This window comes from Sander vitreus, chromosome 12 (genome assembly GCF_031162955.1).
Source record: "Sander vitreus isolate 19-12246 chromosome 12, sanVit1, whole genome shotgun sequence".
Taxonomy (NCBI): Eukaryota; Metazoa; Chordata; class Actinopteri; order Perciformes; family Percidae; genus Sander; species Sander vitreus.
The window spans coordinates 9,001,038-9,023,939 of record NC_135866.1 but is presented as its reverse complement, the minus strand read 5'-3'; the positions used below and the strand labels follow the sequence as shown (position 1 = coordinate 9,023,939).

The 22,902-nt window shown below is 39.9% G+C and overlaps 1 protein-coding gene across 6 annotated transcripts in view; it reads left to right on the top strand.

Annotated features, from left to right (window-relative positions):
• Nucleotides 1–1,841: 1,841 nt before the first annotated feature.
• Nucleotides 1,842–22,902, top strand: part of tcf3a (transcription factor 3a) — a 29,108-nt gene continuing 8,047 nt past the window's right edge. For 3 of the 6 annotated variants that reach the window (XM_078263564.1, XM_078263562.1, XM_078263566.1), the window contains exons 1-15: nt 1,842–2,375; nt 5,926–6,022; nt 7,379–7,451; nt 13,474–13,547; nt 14,561–14,636; nt 15,325–15,365; nt 15,516–15,651; nt 16,054–16,103; nt 17,515–17,611; nt 19,333–19,469; nt 19,589–19,745; nt 20,057–20,115; nt 20,236–20,314; nt 22,358–22,434; nt 22,584–22,757. In XM_078263564.1, the coding sequence (XP_078119690.1) occupies nt 5,969–6,022; nt 7,379–7,451; nt 13,474–13,547; nt 14,561–14,636; nt 15,325–15,365; nt 15,516–15,651; nt 16,054–16,103; nt 17,515–17,611; nt 19,333–19,469; nt 19,589–19,745; nt 20,057–20,115; nt 20,236–20,314; nt 22,358–22,434; nt 22,584–22,757 (1,284 nt within the window). In that variant the 5' untranslated portion in view covers nt 1,842–2,375; nt 5,926–5,968. The remainder of the gene's footprint in view (nt 2,376–5,925; nt 6,023–7,378; nt 7,452–13,473; nt 13,548–14,560; nt 14,637–15,324; nt 15,366–15,515; nt 15,652–16,053; nt 16,104–17,514; nt 17,612–19,332; nt 19,470–19,588; nt 19,746–20,056; nt 20,116–20,235; nt 20,315–22,357; nt 22,435–22,583; nt 22,758–22,902) is intronic. The other 3 variants (XM_078263563.1, XM_078263561.1, XM_078263565.1) reach the window with 2 other exon arrangements.

The following is a 22,902-nucleotide window of genomic DNA, read 5'->3' as shown; positions in this document are numbered from 1 at the left end:
TACCTCATTTAACTGCATCTGTCTTTAGCATGCATTGACTGTCGTGGCTAGGTAAATTTTCTGTACATTTTATACAGTGCTAAGCATAAGTGAATACACCCATACTAAAGTTGACTAAAAAGAGGAATAAAAAAATCATCTTTTGGAAATTGACCACCAATTTTCTTTGTGAATGAATAATGTATCGTAAATAAATAAATGTTCTTCCTTAAAATACAGGGGGCATAAGTATAAACACCCCTATGTTAAATTCCTATGTTATGTATCCTGATAAAGTTCCCTTGGCCTTTGGAATTAAAATAGCCCCACATCATCACATCCCCTTCACCATGCCTAGAGATTGGCATGGTTTTATTTCAGTTAACCTAATGGCTGGTTTGATTTTCATTGAGAGATGATTTTATGGAAAGTACCCCATGCCAGTCTCTAGGTATGGTGAAAGGTATGTGATGATGTGGGGCTATTTTATTTCCAAAGGCCAAGGGAACTTTATCAGGATGCATAGTATCCTGGATCCATGAAATAACTGGCCTTTAACAATAAAAATCTGCCTGCCTCTATGGGAATTTAACATAGGGGTGTACTTACTTATGCCCCCTGTATTTTAAGGAAGAACATTTATTTATTGACCGTACATTACTCATTCACAAAGAAAATTGGTGTCCTTAAAAGTTGGATTTTTCCTCATTTTTTTTAATTAAGGCAATACAATCAATTTCCAAAAGATGATTTGTGCATGTACTTAATTCTAAAAGAATAATATGTTGGTAACCAGTCTTTAGTCCCACTGTTAATGACATACAGGTGTTTGCTTGAGTTGCATGTGTGCAAAGCATGCTGAGAGTGTGAACCACAAAGTGGATGGCTGAGTTTTCTCGTAAAGGCCAGCACAGATGTTATTTAGGTTGTTTCCCCTTAAACCAGTTGAGGTTTTCTTGAGAAAGTCTGAAAACAAACGCTGACATTAACTGCAGCCTTGTTTACATAACCACTATGGTACGACTCATGAGAAAACAGCAACCAGGCCATTTTTGTTTGATGCTGGCTCATGCAAACCCTTTTGATTACAGCTTGCCAAAGGAGCAGTACTATTACTTTTTTCTGCAACTTTCTTTCTCTCTTCTAGATAAAAACACACAATCATTCATTCACACATGTTGCACATCTTTTCTAACTGCCTGTGTTTTTGTTCCTTCCTAAACCTAAGCTAAAACTATTTGACAACTTGTGAATATGTATTGATATATTAAAAGATGTATTCATTAAATACATATCGATTGCTATAAATGATGGTGGCTATAAATACTTTTCAGGAATGTATTCATAACATTATATAACTAGTAGCCTACATATGTTTTTCTCCTCCAACACAGGACTAAAATAAAACTATTTGACATTAAAAAGGTATTGCAAATCCATGATAGTTAATATTGCAAGATTGTACATATCAAATATTTAGCCCATTGTGGGATTTATTCATAGCAAGGTCACACCATAATCTATTGTTTATGGCCATGAATTTAATTACTATTCACCTTAAGAGAAACTTTCTTATGGTCTTATGATATCCATGTTTGGCATTACTGAGCATGGTGGACTCCCATCTCTCTTTGACACACACATGCACATACATACACAAACACGAAAAAATGTTGTAGCGCAGCCACTGCTTGAGAACAAAATTAAAACGCAAGCAACCCATAGGCAAAATGAGACTGCCCTAAAGGATGATGATAAAATATGTTTGGCCGTCCAACTTGCCAATCACATTTCCGTCGTATCCAATTGGTCCTCCCTCTGATATTATCGTTCCATCTTCTACTGGTTTTTGGCTGTTAAGCTTTCCGCTTCATCCGCCACTCGACATAGGTCCCCGCGAATTGCTACTCATTTTGTGTCGTGTTTGCAGCCACGAAAGAGGGACATTTTGCGGTATCTACGATAATCGCCGCGTCAATATTATTTTTTTTGCTTTGTTTGGTTACTTCGCTTTAGCCGAGATTGGACATCGCTGATGTTTCAGCCTCCGTGTCCCCCAGTAGGCTGTGTGGCGGAGTGATACTTAACTTCATTGGAACCGACAATGTGGAGGCTGTTAAAATGTCTACTTGGAAAATGAAATGGTTACATTTTCTCTAACAATAAGGAAACGGAGCAGTAAAAGAGTTATGGTTCGTGTTAGAAACGTATTTTCAGTTTCGTGACGAAGACAACAACCAAACGAGGCGACGGAGGAGTGGTTCATATAGTATTTTCTCATTTTCATCAAGCCCTCAGTTCGGACCACGGGGGGAAGGATCCTATCCCTAACTTTGTTTTTCTCTCTACTGCGGCCGTCGATTTCTCCCTGTTGGATGCCATATAATTGAATCCAGGTAAATATATGGCTGAATATACATTCATAACAAGCATATGCATGTCAAACAGAAGTCGTCTGTCGCGTTGTTACTGGAGTAATAATCAAGTTTTAAGCGCATCGTTCAAGTTGTAACCGAGTGCCACGGCCGGGAAAAGCGGGTCTTGGATTTTCGTCCCTTCGGCCTCAGCGAGCTTGCAGCGTTATTACTATTACGAGTATTAGCTTATGTGTGGTGGAAAATATTTCTTTGTTCGCTTCAGTGGGCTATAACGTTACAGCACATTAGCATATTACTGAACCGAGTTAGCTCCCCTAGGATTTAGCTGTCTGTAGTACCAGTATGTCGGTTTTCTAGAAACAACGCATGAACGTTAAACGATAGACATGCGTTGTTGATTTGTTTTAGCTAACGGTAAAACATTCCTGGTTGTGGCTACAATTGCAAATTTCTCCACCTGGTATCAAGATGTTAGACGTTCACTAATGTAACGTGAGATTAGGTCAATGTGCCGTCATATGTTACGTTATAAAACACCAAATTATGCAACGATAATAAAATCCTAGTTAAAATGATTATTTTTTAGCGTTACCTCCCTCCACCCCCGACCACCACTAACGTTATAACAAGAATGCAGCTAAAGCATTATTTACTCCATCCTGCTTTATTGAAAACACATTTGGATCAATTGTTTCAAGAAATTTTGACTTTTATTCTGATTTTATTGCGTTTTGACCGTACAGCTGAAACTTTGGTGGCTCGAGTCTTTGTGTTCATTAGTGCCCCATTCTCCTGCTCGACGTGAGGGGCAGGCAACAGGTTTTAAGGCCCTTTTTAAACGTCCCGCAGGATTTTAAACTACCGATGAGCCACGAAAACTCATGCAGTTGATAACTGCTTATCTCTAATTTGACGCCAGGTATGCGATGTTGTGTGGATATTTGTGCCTTAAAACTTTTCTCCAAATGGAAAGGCCGGAGGTGGGGGTGCTCAAGACAAGCGTATGCAACTTCCATTTGTTAGGAGGGGCTAAACACTTATCCCCCATTTTGACCTCAGCTCAGTGAGAGACAGAAATGACTATGTAGGCCTAGTGCCAAAGTATTTTGGCTTGTTCATATGTCATAGCACACATTTCTCATTAGTCGTTACCGTGACAATACCTTGATTATAACCCCTTTTTTAACATTTACATCGCTTTTTCCCAGTTAGGCTTGATCTAGTGGTTGCACCCTGTCATGCATTCAGAATCGGATGTAGATGTTGAATAAAATAATATCAAATTGTTGATTTTTGGTGTTGTCACTGTTTGACTTTATTATAAACAAAGTAGTAAGATGACTCCCAATATCACTGGTAAAAGTAGCAATCCTGCAATGTGATCACCATTGGTAAAAAGTTGGATACATTTTAATGTGATGGGTTATAATACATATGTTGTCTGTAGTTCCCATTACCAGCTCAAATGACTGAAACTACTGGGATGTTTCGGTTTCTAGCGTATAAATTTAGACTAAAAGTGAATCTTCAGTCATGCCCTGAAAATGATACAAATATATGAGTTATTCAAGTGAAATTATCGCTTGGACATCTTACAAATGTACTTTGTAATCCTAAAACCCCCACCTAGTTGTTAATGTTGTTGCTTGTTGTTGTATTTGTTATTTTGGCGTTTTGTTAACTTTTTTCCTACACTGAACTAACTGCTTGCAACAAAACCAAACATTGGACAAAATGTACATTTCTAGCAGCTCACATTGGTCATCTTTTGTTTATTGACTGTCAAAATTGTTATTTTAATCTTGTATACATTTTCGCAATTATGGTAGTTGTAAATTAAATATCACTTTAAGTGCCTTTATGTCAGTGTTGGTGAAAGATCTCAATGTTCTCTTGTGGCAACACAGTTTTCCATTTTTTCTTTTTGTATTGACATTAGCAGGTGTGGACAAACATCCGTAGCCAGTTTAGGCCAGTTTTTGTGGCAATTTACAGGGATACACAGGGTCAGCATAATTCTCAAACACTTAAAATATATTTAAAGTGGCTTAGCATAAGTCTTAAAAATAATGACAACATATTCCAAACACTGGCCACAAGTCAACCCCCAAAAACACGAACTGAAAGACACTTAATTGTATATTTGCTTGACGGCATTACAAACTGCAGTCTCAAAATTAAACTATGAATTTGAACACCTCTTAGTACAAACAAAATCATAACATTATGATGTCCCCCAGCGGGTATTTACTGCAGTGCTTTTGTGTTGCAAAGCGTCTCTGCTGGTTTGCCCACCTGAAATGATACTTATTTAGGTGTTTTACACACATGGCCTCATTTGATACAGGCTGGTCATATACAGCACATTTCTTATTTGAGAGTTCAGCATGTCGTCTTATTACTCTGTACGTTTTTCCAAAGAGCTGTTAGAGCAGGTGAGTTTTTGAGGTAGGAGAAGCTGTCTGAGTCCAGGGCCCGACAAACGAGTGCAGTGTGGCCTGTGGCTGAACCATGGTCACACATGTTAGATGTGGGCTACCAGGGAAACTCTTAGAACTGACTGTTTCCCCCCCCCCCAGTACGTGTTAAATCTAAATCAAATTTGATGGTCTTGCAAGAACGTGCTACTAGAATGGTTATGGCATTAGTTATTTAGGTTTAACTGTATCAGTGGTAGAAACATTACCTGTGTAAAGGTTTTTTGTAGGTTATGTATGGCAGGCTTACCACCATGTCATTTAATTGACTTTTCTCACTGTCGTATTGAGCAAATGGAATGCTTTTGAGTCATTAGCCTGAATCATTATCTTCTGTGTAATGGTGGGAGAACTCAATATTAGATTGGCATTGTGATGTAGGTCTAGACATTGTCTGGAGTTGTGTTTTTTCTAATATTTCCTAAAGCAAGATTTTTTTCTTCTTATTTCATAACTTTTGCCAACATTCCAATTCCATTGGTTCTGACAACATTTTCTGTACCAGCTTTATTGTTGAGATATGGCGGCACAACAACACTACTAGACACAACAACACCACGGGCACTCAGACGTGTTTAAACAAGTCTCCAGTTTAACTATATTTTCTGAACCACCTGTTTGTTAGAAAAAAGTAAGACACCTCTAATGTCCAGCTGTCCATGGCATTATATAGTCGCTTACCTGCACCTGTACCATAAACACATGATGAACAAAACAATGCAAGTAAGATACAGTTTGTAAAACAAATGGAAAAAAAATACTTTTAAAGGCTCTAAGATAGCAGTAAGTAATGCAATTTCCTAAACAATTTAGTGGATTGTTCAAGCTGAGTCAAAAAACAGTGAATGCACCAAACTGCTTGGTTTAAAAATCCACATTTTTCTCCGAACCTATATCACCCTCCCTTGGTTTTGATTATATTTTGTAGAAAGCACCAATAGCCATAATATTGTCACATTATTGAGGTATGGAAAAACACTGTGATACTTGACTTTGGGGATATCTAGCTCTACACCTGCATACCTTTTGCTGGTCAGAATAGTTAACCATCTTACAAAATATACTCATATTCTCCTTACCTCTGCTTGTAGTCGCTCGCTGAGACTGAAAGGCCCAAGTGAACAGCAGCAGAGAATGGCTGCAGTGGAAACAGACAAGGAGCTCAACGACTTGCTGGATTTTAGCGCGGTAAGATCTCTCTGAAGATTGCTTGAATTTAATGTGCATCCTTTACAGTAAGGGTGCTCCGATCGCTGGAAGCAGTGTCTGCCAATACCAATCGCATCCCTTTTTTGAACCCTTCTATTTATTGGTAGCATTATTTATTTAACTATTCTCAACAACATTGTATATGACGTATGAAAATAAAGATATGAGAAAGTATCATCAAATGACAACTGTTTATTTAATGGAAGGCAACATATTCCACTCCCTCTCCTTTCACTTCAGTTTCAATGTCTATATCTGTAGAATGTCACAGACGGGGAAAAAAAACATTAGTTTTTAATATAACACGTACTGTTTCTGTTTCAAATTAAAAGCCCTCTGGCATTTCTGTGGACAGAATCCCTTCATTTGTTAACACAAGGCTTTTATTGTGAATTGTTTGCTGTGCCGTGTTGTGGAAAATGCACACGATTCTTAACCCTTTTCTGCCTGAAATAAAATGAATGACATTTATAATGAAATAGCCAGACCTTCCTCCACAGCGCTGCAGAGGAGGGTCTGGCTAGTCCACACAACATTCCGGAATGGAAGAAAAACATGCCCTGGTTTATTGGCATTTCTTTAAACCAATCACAATTGTCTTGGGCGGTGCTAAGCGCCGGACCGAGCCACGGTGCCGCTGCAAAATAGCCTCGGGAAGGAACTTGTTTTAGTGGAACATGTGTATGTTCAAAGGTTGTTTTAGTCGTGCAACAGAAAACTCAGATTGGACAGATAGTCTAGCTAGCTGTCTGGATTTACCCTGCAGAGATCTGAGGAGCAGTTAACCATAGTCCTTATAAATCAACCAGAGTTTAAAATTACAACACAAAGAAAGCAGAAGGTAATGGACATCCGGCTGAAAAGAGGGATATCAGGCGGTATTTCCAGCGGCACCGGAGCAATCCCGGAAGTGGAACGTCGTGGATATAGACTAATGATGAAATAAAAACATTCTATTATTGATGTCCATTATCAAAGGCAATCTCAATGTAGAAAGATAGGGCTTGCAGTCAGCGCCACTGCAATGCGTGGACACCACGTGTGTGTAAGCCGCAGCAGTTCGGTGAGATAGTTGAATATCGGGGCATCCATGAATGGGCCAGTCGGTCAGGGTTTGAAGGGTTCCACCGTGAACGTTAGCCATCTTTTTACGAGACGTTTTATTGTTGTGTCACTTTAATGTTAGCAGTCACCCAGTCAAACCTGGAATCTGTAGGCTTAATAGGATAGAATAGTTTGAATTACCACCTAATCAACCTTTGCACAAGTGAAGATGATATAAATCCGCAAAGTCTAGACGGACTACAGTTTATAGTTTAATTTCTCTCATTTCAGATGTTTGAGCCTCCAGTTTCAAACGGCAAGAACCGGCCGACTACTCTCGCCAGCAGTCAGTTTGGAGGTTCAGGTAAGACCAAAAAAGATTATTTTCTTTTTCTAACATAAAAAAAAAAAAAAATAATAATAATTTCCATTTACTTTGTCTTTTTGACTTTCTATTCCTTTGACTCCCAAATAAATGAAATGCACTATTCCTATGCATTTGATTCTCTTGATTAAAAAAAGAAAGAAATGTCAGTAAAATGTTATGTCAAAGAAAAGAAATGTAACTTTCTCTTCCTTCCTCTCACCTAAAGCTAGTGTTGAAATGTCCTTATTGGTTTGTAATGCTCCCTACATCTCCTGACAGTAAAGCATGGCAGTAATAGGCTGTTATTGTCGTCTCACTATTCTACTCCACATTTGTTCATGCTGTTTTGAATGGTAATAGAAAAGGAAATTGTTCCTGTTCTCCACTTGTGTATCAGATCACAATTATTGGAAGGAACTTCAGGAAAGATTGCTAGGTTTAATGTTATGTAGATCATCTCCTCAACACTTCCTCATCCTCGCCTTGCAGGTGTCCTTTCCCTCACCTTCTCAGCTGTTGCCATTCAATCACTCTAAGGACAAAAGCTGAGGGTGGGGGTTGATGGGAACAGCCCAATTAATCTACTTTGCTTATTCTGTGACTAAAGCCCCTTTCACAAATGAAATCTATCCCTAAAATGTTCAAGAACATTACCTGCATGTGGTCATGTGTGAATGGGAGCAGAGATCAATATTCAGGGAAATCTGTACTGCCAATTTCCCACCTCAAGAACTAGTAACATTTCAGGGAAATTGCCGGTATGGCTGTGTTAGTGAAAACAGTAACATTGCAGGGACAAGCATGTAAAGGGTTACGTCCCTCTGTCCAAAGACGCTTTCATGGGGAGCGAGTGAACCAATCACAAGACTACGCTCAGGACGTATTTAAATCTGGGACTTTACCATTTAGCATTTACTTGTCTCGCAAACTTGTAGAATATTAAATACATTACAAGAACATTGGCACCGGACAAAAACAGCTCCATCTGCTCTTCATTGCCATGGCATGTGTGAAAATGCGCAAAATGGGAATGTTCCTGAATGTAGTGCATGTGTAAATAGTGAACATCAATATTGGTGCCTGAAAGGTTATCCCAGTAACTTAGCGAGAACCAAGTGTGAAAGAGACATAAGCGTTTCCTTGTCCTGGAATCTCGCACCCTACGTGTTCATATAAATTCTTTTCACCTAGAGCCATTATCCATCCTCATCATCTACTTTACCAGCCCTTAAGTCAGTTTTAAGACATGCATGCATGTTACTATACACAAACCGTATCAGAGATACTATTTGTGTGTTTCTAGGCCCTTTTGAATTGCTGTCATACACAAAAAGTGGTAAGCTTTAAAAATGCCTACCTGTCCATCTCTATTTCCACTGTAGCAGATCCACTTGCCCTACATGAACCTTTCTCTCGTATCTGTAGAAGTGCAGTAGTTCTTTCGGCTAGCAAAATAAATGAAACAGGATATTGAAGCTAAGATGAAAGACAACACAAGCAGTGGCTGGGTGGGGTATAGGAGGCTCTATTTCTTCTATTCACTTGAGGGCCACTTACACGTTCTTTTGTCACAGCAAGGTGTGTGCTTACAAAAAAACACGGTTATCAATCCAACGGCTGCTCATTGCATTGTCCCTCAGCCTTAATATTATACTCCACCCTAATAGGTACAGCTTTTAATATCAAACACTCACCCTTGCTGGCTGTACAACAATTGTAGTTGGCTTCTTCACGAACAAAAGCTACTGTGGTCTGCTTGAACATGTTATTTACAGTGGATTCCCAATGAGACCAGTTTTCACAGCAGGAAAAAAGTTTCACAAGGTTCATATTAAACATGTGTACAGGACTCCTGCACCACTTTTAGCCTAGTCCTTTCAGTCCATTCTAGGGTATATAGCCATACTTTGGCAAAACAATGATTGCTTGCAACCTAATAAGCATATGGATAAACGGTAGAAAAGTAGAATATGATGCTGGAGTGGTACAGTCTAAAATGTTTCTTTGGACGTTTGATACTTCATTTTCCACTGCTGTGAAAATTCATTACCATCTTAATCTATTGTAATTGACAGGATTTCAAGTTGACCACAGTGGCTGTTCTTTGTGAAGGAGCAAACTAGGAATGTCTAACACCTTTTAACCTAACAGAGGTTAGCGTGTGACACTCTCATGAGTGTTAGCTACTAAGCTGGGGCCAGGAAGCAATTAGCTTAGCTTAGCATCAAGACTGGAAGCAGGGGTAATGTAACAGCACACTATTTCTTGTTTTCACATTCCTGTGTGTGTACACATCCTCTCATCTCACTCTCAGAATATATTCCCAAAATGTTAAATTATTCCATCTTGCTCAAGGCCATACTTTTTGTCTCAGATACTTTGGCTGTGGGATAGGTCAGAGCTGTACTGCATTCATGTAGCATATGTAGCTAAAAGAATCATTTCAAAGAAAAATGAACCTCAGTGTACGATCCATGTCCGTCTATATGTAGTAAATTTGGTCATTTCGATGCTTTTCGGGTAACCTAAAGCTGTGCTATCATATGATTACTTTCAAAGAAGCTGACTTGGTCAAACTAGTCCTGCTGGAGCAGCTGCCACATGTTTTTCTTATAGAGTCAGTTTTTTTTTCTCCCCAGTTTGGTTAAGGTTTGGGATATGTGGAGGTTTAACATGTGTGGCTATGGGGAACCTCCCTTTTAGAGCCTTCAGTGGTGGCAATATCTCTGCTTTGGTCTCATGTGCCTGTTCAATCCCTTTCACCAGTCAGTTAAAGTAATTTAATTGCACTTTCATTTTTTGGTCTCTGGAAACTGAGAATCCTAAAATGTATTTTTAAACTTTGGTATGGGGCTGAAATGCAGAAGGGGAAGAGTTTAAAATTTGCATGAGTTGTCTTGTTTTTTAAACAGATGTGTTAGTGAATCACAAAGACTAAAGAAGTAGATTTGCTGTTTAAAATTGTAATTACTATTGTGAATATTGCTGTTGAAATGTATATACTTTTATACAGTGTCAGAAGTAGGATATTAAAGTGTCAGTGTGTAATACACTAACAAATGTATTTCTAAGTCCGTTAGCGCATACTGCTGTGTTTGAGAAGTCTCTAGTGACTCACAGGTTAAAACAGCCAGGCCTGTGTTATTGTACATTGTTCTGTATTTTATTAACAGTGTTCACTCTTGAGATTTGACCTGACATCATGCTTTGTGTCTGTGTGACTCATTTTGCCAAGGGAAGGAAGAAGGTGTGTAGACTCAGTTATAGGTGCCTGGGGCAGTGTTCATGTAAAAACCAAGACATGTCTGCAAGTTTGGTCAATGGATGTGCTGGAATTTTGCTGCTCATGAAGCCTATGACTCAGGCTGTCTGTCTGTTTCCAGTATCTCTTCCTGTATAATTATAGACTAGCCATGCTTAAAGGGGCGTTGCATGCTGGGAGGAAAAGTGCATTGGGGTTCACCAGAGAATTTGTCTGATGTTACTCACCCTTTTCTTCATTTTTGTCTCTCCCGAGACTCCTTAGTCCGCCTAAGTAGTGTAGTAATAGTTTTAAAAAAACATGATCAAAATGTAATAATGCTGTCCTTATAGGGAGGGGTGTCGATGATGTTAAAAGTATTTACTTTTCAAGCGTTTCAAGTAGTATGGAGGCATATTTATTCAACCACCTGAAATGTCACAACAAGAATCGCACAAGCAGAACTCAAGAAAACAACTTAAAGATGGCTTTACACGTTGGAATTTGGAGAAGAAAACCAGGCAAGCCTAGTTTTTCTGAACCACATCGATAAGATACGCAAAATGACCATAACAAGTAAACTATGCCATTTTCACATATGCCCTCACTCGCGTGAATATTTTGCAGGCAGTTACCTGTTTAAACCTAGCTGATAGGCGGCCATTTGAAAGTGCCACCACTCTACCGAGGTTCATTTCTAGGATCTTTTGTGAAATAAAAGTATCAAAGGGGTCTTAAAAGTCACCAAAGCAACAACACTGTTAAGTTGACGTAAAGTCGCATTAAAACTTGAGCCTATTGTTCATTTTCCCAGTGTGTGTTCACACACATTGAGGCAGTCTCTCAGACAAGGGGATATCACTGTGGTGGCATTTACTGTATAGACCTGCATTATAACACTGTCAAGGTGATCCAGATCTATTATGTTCTTATGCATTAGTTTGCAGGTTATTTTTTATGTTTGACTCCTTTGGTTGAAACCACAATAGATTTGTGTGTAGCCGTTATTATTCCGGTATATTAATACAAGTACACAATACTATTGGCCACAATAATAGAACCCCCTGTATAACTTCGCTTTCAGTTTTTATTGTTTAGCTTCATTATATAGAGTTGTCAGGATTCATGGAAGCAATTCTGAAAACAAGCTGACTTAAGTTTTGTTTATTTGCTTAACATCAGCTCAGTTAATTAGAAAGAATATGTGGGTTTTACATTAATTTAAATTGCTCTTTACTGCCTCTTAGTTATCTTATTGCCACTAGTTTCTTAAATATTTATCCCATAATTTCATTCCTTTAGTTGTAAATATTTACATTAATCCTCACATAATATTCTCCACACAAATAATTCATTCCATTAAATTTGTTCCTGAATTTATACATAACACCTGTTAACCCTACACTCGCGTGCCTTGAAAAAAGTATTCTTATACAAGAAGGGGTGTGCTAGTTTTCTGCAAAGTGCTATATGCACCCTGCTATTTGTGGAATGAAAGGTGACGTTTCTTTTTCTACTGCCTTACAATCCTCAGTTCTTCTAAAGAGGCCAAAAATACCACATGTTCGTGTCTCGCTAATTAGCTTTGCATCCTTTTTTTTCAGACTGTTCTGATATGCTACATGGTTCCGAATACATGGTAATAATGTAGGTGTGTGAAAGATGAAATGTGGCCCCAAAAATAAAAGCTTGTTCCGCATATTAGTTATTTGGCAATACGTTGTTTGACTCCGTAACTTAAATTCAGTATTGATAACAAAACTGTCAGGAAAAGTGTAACGCAGTCTTGAACACAAAACATTGAATTGGAGCCTTTTCTTGTCTTGAGCTTGGGTTCTGATGACTTACAGCGGAAACGAATGGTTCGTGCATTTTCTTTATCGTCTTTGATTGACGTGGAGAGTGACAGGCAGCCATAGAGAGGGGACAAGACATTGTCTCCTTCATCTCTTATTCTGCTGGTGTCGTGTGTATAGATCACAGTTGTCACGGCAATCTAGCAGCTCTCAGCGCTGTGGACCCATCAGTCTGTTCTACTGCTGATCCTGTCATGATTCTAGCCCGCCTCTACCCTACTCCCCTCTCCCCTCTCCGCTTTTTAATTAGACAACAAAACAAAAAATATGAATATTCATAGCGCTGAGCTTCATTAATATGCACAATTATGCAAATCAGTACGCAATTAAGCTTCAGCTTTTCCCCAGAGATGCTGTGTTGCGCTACAAGAGGAGATTGAGAGAAAGGGGACGGGCAGGAATTTCTGCTTCACCAGTCTTTTAAATCATTCCTTTCAAACACGCTCACCTCTCTGAAAGCTGGAGTACTCTGGCCAGGGATAAGGTGTGTCAACTATGTTAGATTGAGACCTTGAGCACTCGTCTGTGTTAAGGTGAAGGTGTAGTCCAAATGTGAGAGAATAGATGGAGGACGAATGACTGTTGCCATGGAAAATGTAAAGGAGTGGAGTGGGAGAATGAAGAATGTTGAGGATGATTCTGGGAGCCTCATACTGGGTGTTAATTATTCAAACTTCCTACAGCTCATATCCACACTATGTGACAGTGCTGTCACTATGCTATCTCTGTGTGAGCTGTGAACTGAAGCTCTTCAATTGAAGTTACTTTGAGCAGCCTGAAAAAAAACAGTATCAAAGCAGGTTAACTTCATCATTCTCTGAAGTTAGACTTAGTTTTGCAAAGTCTAAGAGCAAATCCCTGTTAAGAATGTGTCTGTCTTTTTTTGTGGTTACTAGGCCTAACCCAGCTCTTTGTCTTACAGGTATAGATGAGAGGAGTGGGTCCAGTCCCTGGGGCCCAGGAGAACAGAACAGTCCATCTTTCAACCAGGGAAGGGTATGGTTTATCCTCACTTACTACATAGAATATGGCCTTGTAGATGTCATGCAAAACACAAGTTTGGGTGATCATGTCATTTATACCGCTTTGTATACGCAATGTATAATATGGGATAATAAAGTTTTCAACCTGCATTTGACCACTGATACAGCACCATTCTGGTCATAGGTAAATAGTAAGTTACCACCTGGTTCCACACCTTTTAGTTTAATACAACTGACTGCTAAGACCAGGCTCCGATTTGAGGAGTTTACTAGAAATTGAGATGGATTACACACAGACATTTGACACATGATCTATGAACAACAGCATAAACGTATTCACAATGAACGATAAAATAACGGTGCGTCAGACTTTACACAATATTATGAAGATTGTCTTTCGAGAGGGAGCTCTGTCACAAGCATTAGGCTGCCCCTTTAATCTCTGTACATCTAATAGATCGTTGGTTTGCATCTCACTGGGTATTGTGAGTCTACTTGTTAGCTCAAAAAACCTTAATGTTACCGTCCAGATTCATACTAATATCAAACTGGTTTGCCGTTACTGGAGCAGCAATTTAGAAGGGTTAAGATCTTATCTCTAAACCACTCAAATTACCAGATATTCTGAGTTTTAAGATTGGTACTAACAAGGCCAGACCATTGCTTCCCAGATAGCTAGAACAGGGTATCAGGGGTAACTTGGGTTGATTAGACATTATGAATGGTGCAGAGCTCATTCAAAATGAGGTATGTGTGATTTATGGATTTCTATAGTAACCCTGTAGCTGCTGAATAATCTCATAATTACCTATTCATCCTAAAACAGAGCAGTGTCAGACCTGCCTGAAAACTAGGTCTGGCACATGGTCTGAGAGCCCAGTTGGATAATCTTTGTTGACTCATTCACATGAACAGTTTATTTTCTTACATAGCAGCTTTGGTGTGAAATGGGTGTTAATAATGGGCTTTCATTGTTTTTATTTATCTATTTTCATATCGCGAGTGTCTCTGCTGTCTTTCCCTCAGGGTTATGGGGAACAAGGCCTTTACGGTGAGCAAGAGGGCATTGCCTCTGCCCCCATGTATGGATCAGGGATTGTTGGTAAGTAAGTTGGTAAATTAAACTTAAATGTTGAAGCATAGAAAGCACAACATTCACATCATCTTTTTTTTTGTTTTAATTAAACAAAGAGAATCAGGGACATTTGGGGCCAGCTTTACCAATATTAGTTCTTCATAACAGAAGAACATGCCGATTAAAATGCACAAGTTTATATCAGTGGATGGACTGTGTGACTAAACCAACACTATTAGTTGTTTCATAGGTTAGATACTAATGTACCACTTTAGGGCAAACCATATTTATGCTTAGGTGGCAATAGATGAAGGGAGCAGGGTAATCAGGGAGGATGTGGAGGAGGGGTTTTTTCTTGTGTTGTTGTTGTTGCAGTTTGTGTGTTCAGGGCAGGAGGGGGTGCGGGGTGTAAAGGGCACCCATGCACAAACAAGACTCTCCCTTGGGACTACAGTAGCCTATAGCTCTCTTCTGTTTAACTGTCGGGAGGGGACAGAGGTTTGGCACAATTGCCCCTGGACCATTTATAATGGGCCAATTTGTTGTTGTTTTGCTGTCCACAGCCATAAATACCACACATCATCATATACACTCACACAGCAGATGGGAGGCACCCAAATGGAGACAGGGGAATAGCCAGATTGTGATTTAATATTGACATAAAAACCCAATTTTCACGATCATGACCTGATTTTATATTCCTATCTCTTAACAGGAAAGGCTGAGCGAGGACCTTACTCGTCATTTGCAACACAGGTAAATCAGTCAGAAGTATCAACCCTTAATGCTCTTTTAGTGTAATTCTGTCCTTTAGTCAGTTTTCTTTTCCCATATCATCAGAATTTAGTGTCATAATGATTTCCTTTTACGCTACATGAGCTTGTCCTTTTTTTCCACCATCTCTAGCCGGGCTTTATGCCCAGTGAGATGCCCATGCCCAGTCCTGATGCCCTCTCCCCGTCTGGCCTGAAGTCCAACTCCCAGTTTTATTCTTCCTATGAGGGAAGCAACCCTCGCCGGAGACCCTCACAGGAGCCTATTGGTAAGATTGTGAAGGATAGTTTGAAGTACAGTGATGAGATTTCATTCCAGAAAAAGTTCTTTTTGTTCTGATTGATATGTATTTCTATGTATATCATCACTTCTCCTGCTGAGGTTTTAAAAAGTGTTTCAGAAATCTCACTTCTGCTTAGTTAAAGAAAGTGAAATCTCAAGTTCTCAATGAGGAAAATCATTAAATAACTTCATACTAGAATAACTTTTGGTTATGCATTAATGAGTGGTTACAAGACAGATGGATAGATTGGTTTAGCAGGACTTCAGAAGGAAAGGGCTGCTGCATAAGTGAATCCCTACATTGGTGGTTCCATAGTCACTTCTGCAATAAGATAAGATCTTTGTGTGTGCATGCTTATGTGATTTCCCTCTGTCTTCCTCCCCTCAGGACCACAGCCTAAAAAGATCAGGAAGGTGCCCCCTGGCCTACCCTCCTCTGTGAGTACTAGTATCCACAAACATTGCAACCCTGAACTATATCTCAGCCCTTGCAGTCAGTCAATGGGAGCTCATGTTGTCATGTTTTACGCCCCTTTTCACATTCCATTCGGCATCTGAAGCCTCTCCTTGGCTTGCAAAGCAGGAGAATAGCTGCAATACAGGACATCCAGCTCTTACAGCTGTGTATCTGCACCACCAAAGAAAAAAAAGGAAAAGGGGGTGGGGGAAGCCACTCATTCAACCAGTCACTCATTTGCAGCATGTATTTATAGTGTGTTGTGTTTGAAGGCCCTTTACTTTATGGCCACATTTCTTCCCCTCTGCCAAGTATACCCGTTAGATTACTGAAGGGAATTCATACTGGGGTTTGATGGTTCTTACTCCACCTCATTTTTTTCCCTCACACTCTCACTCTCTGGGCACCCTATTTCCTCCTCTTCTCTGTTTCTTGCTTCCCCCTCCCCCCTCCTCTATTCCCCACACCCCCCTCCATCCGCCTCCCTCTCCTTCCCGCCGCCTCCCTCCCCTTTCTCTCTTTCCCTCCCCCATCCCTCTATCCCAGCTGCCAGTGGAGTTGGCTGCCATCCAGGATTCGGCAGATGGTTCAGTAATTAGGAGTGCATCTCTCCGTTCCCTCTGCTCCTCTCCCCTCTTTTTCCTCTCCTTTTTTTCTCTGTTTAATCAAATTACAGAAGAAAACTTCAGTCCATTTGGATTTGAGTTTTGCAGACACAGTTTGAAACTTGCTTACATCTAGAATAGTCTTGATTGAGAATGCTAAAGTGGTTCAGAACATTGGTTCCTTAATACCCATTATACCATGCACCAAATCCCACTGCATTTCCCATTGTGTGGTCACATCTCACTGTGTTAAAGAGTGTGAATTATGTATCTATAAACCATTCAGTGAGGTTCTTTTTAACAGGATAACATGTTAAAGCCCTACAGACATAGCCCAATAAAATTACTGACACTGCATATTCGATACATAATGCTCAGCGCTACAGTCTGCAGAAATGTTGCAACAGCCTGTTTATTGAATTAAGTAGCAAATCCAGATCGTAAAAATAGATAGCTTAGTAAGGAACACATACTTTTAAGAGCTGTGTTTAATCAGGTATTTAATGCATATATCTTTTTTTTTTTTTGAAAACTTAACTCAGGCCTAAATACTAGTTTATGGGGAAAATAATTTGTAGTCACCCTCCTGAGCACAAAGCACAATGAAGCTCTTATAGCTTTCTTATGAGTATCTCAGGACAGATATGCAGTATCTTCTGTACGTCGTTCATGCAACAAGTTAGATAAACCATATAGTTTGTTTACAGTAACATAGTGATTTGTGACAAAGTCTATAAGCACTGAGCTGAACAGTTTCACTCATTTTTCTTCTGTGTATCCTTTTTAGGTTTATGCATCAGCCTCAGGAGAGGATTTTAACAGGGACAATGCTGGGTACCCGGCCTCCAAGGCAGGAAATGTCTACCAACATTATTACATGCAAGGTCAGTTGTAACAAGAGCCTCCCCTTGTTCATTGAATTGGGTTGAAAAGTTCAGTCTGACCGAGACACTTGTTGTTAATGCGGGTAAATGTATCAGACAACTATAAAGATAATAATGACCTGAAATATTCCTTTATAGCTAGTATGGTTGTTAAATCAGCTCCCCATAATGTCCTTATGGAAGTCCGGATGAACCTAAGAGGCTGTTCAGACCTGGCATTTACATGCGTCTTTGGTGAACCGATTGGCATTCAAATGCGTCATTGTTGATCCGATCACAAGTGGACAGCTCTAGTCTGTTCACACTATGCATTAGAATGCGTTTCGAAATGTGTTTTTTTTTCTTTTTTTTCGGGAGATCATTGAGGGGCGGCCCTCATTGACATTGAGTCAAATTACAAAGACAAAAACAAAACAACACTGAAAAGAAGCGACACCATCACAAGAAAAATAGAAAGACATTAAAACTTTCAGAATTGGGAAAATAATTTGATAAATTTAGCATAGTTAGGACTTCAGTCGGGAGGACACACCAGGACAACAGCCCCGGGGACACAACACATCCACATTTAGCCAGCAGCCAGCCATTGTTATTAATTTACAGTAATCTGAACCCAGCCAGCACAAACTAAAGCGCTGGGTGATAAAGATGCTAACGGCAGTAACAGAAAGTTTTATGTTCCATCGGGGAAACGGACCATATCGGCCCATGCGTCCGAGTCTGGCTGGCCACGGTGTTGTGCTGAAATTCTCCCCCCTTTAGCGGTCCTCTTTACAGTTAAGTTGACCGACAAATGGTGACTGTCCTGCGGACAAAAGGTGAAGGTGAGGAGAGTCCGGCAGCGACACCTGGCAGCCATCCCATTTAAGTAGGCGTATCCTCGGCCGTTATCTCTGTGGCCACGGCTCGGCCCCGGAGATACTCGGCGGCCAGCCCCAGCTGCAAAGTAAGTCTCTCAGTGGTGTTGAGTAACGTTACAACAAACCCTTTCCCCCCGGTGCTAAAAACATCCAAAAAGTGACACTGATGTGAAATATATTGTGGTTTTAGCTGAGTGGCTAATGTTAGCTTGCTTGCTCTCTACATGGTCAACTACCTAGCTAGCTACAATACAAATCGAATCAAGAAAACATAATTATGTGGGGGAAACTGCAGTGATTTTTATCAGAATGACATGAAGAAACGGAACGTGTATAAAACTGTAATGGATTAACCCATCCGTGAACAGATATATTTTAATCGGCAATTGTTTTAAACAATGAAACTACAACTTCCAGAACTATTTCTAGCTCAGACGTGGACAAAGGCAGTGAATGCGTATGTACAGTAGTTCTGCTTACAGTTGAGTTGGCAGTCCTTCAATGTAAAACACACTGCTAAAAGAATGTGACCATTTGCGGCCCAGACCACCTCCAAATGTGGTCTGAGTAATCTGATTTTAATATGTCCTGGGTGCCTTTCAGACCTGTACTTGTCCACTTGTGATCAGATCACTCAGGACCGATGTTAATGCCAGGTGTGACCAGGGCCTATGTGCTGTAGCCGTATGCCAGTTAACACCCTGTGGTGCCTGTGTGCTGAATAGTGCATCACAGTTGAATGAAGTCATCACAGTAATGTGACATGTCTCATATGTGGCCTTCATTGTCTTCTCATCTCCCGTGGCTGGTTACCCCTTGCCCTTCCTGCTCCTCCCTCCTCCGCTGGATGCCCCCTGACAGAAGGCCTCCACCCGCCCTCTGATCCATGGGGCTCTGCCAGGTCGATGGTTCAGCCTGGTTATTCTGCCATGCTGGGCAACTCCCCCCATCTGGGCCAGCCTGCTCCCTTCACTGCCATCAACCCCCAAGACAGACTGGTGAGTTGTGCCTTCACACTTTGCTTTTGTTTTTCTATGAAGGCATGATGAGACTAATGCGTCATTGAGGGCTTCTTTTTAGTTGTGCATTTAAATCATTGGCTGTCTTTGCTTCCCAGAAACGGCAGCCACTGCCCCTCTCTCCCCAAAACTACCCCATGCATGGCAGTGAGGTGAATGGGGCTCATCCTGCTGGCTTCCACTCTGGCCCCCACTCTGGCCCCAGCAGCTTCGGAGTCCCCAGCCACACACCCCCTATGGCTGACACCATTATGGGTAAACCCTTTAATGTGTGCTCTTTTTTTTTGTGAGAAGTGCTCCTTATGTTTTCATGCAATATTGTCACATAGCTAATTATTTATTGAGCCTAGGATCTAATTGCGTGCTCTTTTCTTTGTGAAAAGTGCTCCTTATGTTTTCATAAGATATACTTTATTAATCCCACTCTGGGGAAATTCCTGTGCTGCTCAAAATAAAAAACATTATACACATCAGCATAACACAAATACATTCATGCAATATTGTCACATAGCTAATTATTTATTGAGCATAGGATCTAATTGAAAAGCTTTTTTCTTCCTCAAAAGCCAATCGAGGAGCAGTACCTGGAAGTTCAGGTGATGAGATTGGAAAAGCCCTGGCATCTGTAAGTAATAATAAAATACATTTTATAGCAATTCTCTCACACACAACTTCAAATATAACATAAGAAATGTAAATGAATAAGTTACATTTCATTTAGTTAAAAACAAATTCATCTTTCCAGATCTATCCTTCAGACCCACACAGTAACACCTTCCCTCCGTCTCCGTCTACTCCCTCTGGCTCTCCCCAGGCTGTATCAGGTGAGGAAATAGCTCTAGTTAGTTTTTCCTGAGGCCTTGAGGTGAGCTGGCTGTCATGTTGGTTCAACACAGGGTCTTTCCCGATGTGTAAGATAAAAATGTTAAAATCTTTAAAAATGCAAATTGTTGTCATCCTGACTAAGCCTGAATGGTTCTTATCGACAATGTAGCTCCATCTATTGGGTTAAAGGTAGAAGTAAAACAAAGTTTTTATTTTTTGTATTGAGTGATCTTTCTCACGTGCAAATTCCTTCACGATATGTATCAATATTGTCATTGAAACATATCACTTAAAATACATTACATGGGTGACTTTAAGAGCTTGAAACTATCTTACCATCAGTTGGACTTATTTAATACTACCAATTTAAATTAGAAATGATGACTAGCAATCATCTTAGCTCACAAGCCGCAGGGCAATCATAGAAAACATTTACAAACTATTGAAATTGTGTATTTGGCAAGTTATAGTAATAGTAGTAAAGCTACAATCATCTCCAAATGTCTCCCCCAGCATTATCTTAAGTAAGAGCATGTCTGAGTCTAGCACAGTTTAGGGTCACCCTTGATAAATCTGATTGGTTTACAAAATTTAAATAAACCCGATTGTTTTCTTTTGTTTTCATCACCTGTGTCACCAGTGACTTTATTTCTTGTGCTGGCACTGAACAAACCGAACAGAAATAAGTTTGGCATTTAAGACTATCATGACATTTTGGTCATCTGATTTAGCAGTAAGCTAGTTGTATGACATGTCTCACCTATTAACTGAAATCTTTCCAAGATTCAAAGATACTTGTGTCAGTTGTCCATATTTTTGTTTAAATTTTTTTCTTTTTGCATCAATTCTGAAAATGGCAGACAATGGCATTTTTATCTGTGCATACTGTACATGTAAACACACACACACACACACACACACTCCAAATATAACTTAAGAGAGGAAGGGAAAATGCAGTAAAAAACAAAAGAGTGGGGTCACTTCCCCATTTGTCTCTGCACTGAGTCCATGAGTGAGCTCATCACACCCTTCATACATCAAATGCTGCTGTTACTGCACAAGGTGAGAAAAGAAAAAAGGGGGGCGAAGATGATAATCGTAATCCCAATAAAGGTTGAAATAAGGAAAAACCTTTTTCCAAGCATGGACGACAAATTGATGTTATATATCTGCTGTATATACATGTTTCATATCCCCATCATTACTATTATTATTTATTCTTATTATTCTTATTATTATTATATTTTACAGGTTAAAAATGTGCAATGAAACACACAATTTCTGTTATCCAGTGTTTCATGTTCAACACAATAATGTGAGCAGAATCTTTAGAAACTATAAAAACAAATCCTAATCTTTCTTCTGCATGTGGTTGCCTTAAAACAACAAAACATGGGCATAAAAGTTATAGTGACGGTGATTGAAAATGCATCATATTGACCAAATTGACTCACAAAATACGACCGTGTAGGGAGACCATTATTCACCATCAAGGCCCAAGCTCAAGCCCCAGTTGCATCAGTCATCTACTCTGTAGTGTTTGTGAGTGAGATATGAGAAGCTTATTTCCAGGAGTGCTTCTTGTTGACAAACCCAGTCGGGTTGGGCTGGTGAGAAAATCAAATATCACCATATTTTTGACCAAATGCCTTGGTATTGATATTACAACAGTATTGTAGGGTTGACTATTGGTGCTTTCACAATGAGATTTTTGATAAATAATCACCCATAATGTGGATATATTGACTAAGTGGGTAAAGGCAAATGATAGAACAGTCTAGTACAGGGGTCTTCAGTGTTTTTTAGGCCAAGGACCCCAACTGAAAGAGAGATGGAGCAGGGACCCCCTACTACATATATTGTATAAAATGAAGTTGCATATTAAACTGGGCCTACAATAACATGTAGGGCGGCCTAAAGCCTTTATACATACCTTTTTTTTTTTTTTTGGATAGAATACTAAGCTATTCAAATAGCCTAATAATTGTTGGCAAATGAGGGCAAATGTACCTAGCAAAATCTAATGATCTTCTTTTTTGTAGGCTCTGCATCCCAGTGGACTCGGTCCTCTGGCCAGGCCACACCTTCTCCCAACTTTGAGGGTGGAATTCAATCCATGGTGAGTCAACATGTCTTTTCTTTTTGATAGTAGAGATGCAACAAAAGATTGTTTAAGTAAAGTAAATTGCAGTAGCAAGAACAGGATGCTACATTCACTGTCATTCATGCATCATCTATTGCTGTCTCATTGTCCATTCTTCTCTGTAGCCAAGTAAAATGGAGGACCGTCTGGACGAAGCCATCAATGTTCTTCAGCGTCACGCCAGCGGACAAGGAGGGCCAGGACTGGCTGAGATGCAGAGTCTGCTCTCGTCTAGCTTAGGGTTGCCTCCAGCCTTCACCAGCGCAGCACTTGGATTGGCCAGTCGCCTGCCTGGACTGGTGAGATGAATAAATAGCAGCACAGGAAATCTATCCATCCACAAATGACTGAATGAAGTTTGATATTAAAAATTAAAGAGAGTGGTATACCTGTTTTTTGCTTTCATGCTAGTATAACAAACTTCTAACAAGATCCATGAAACAC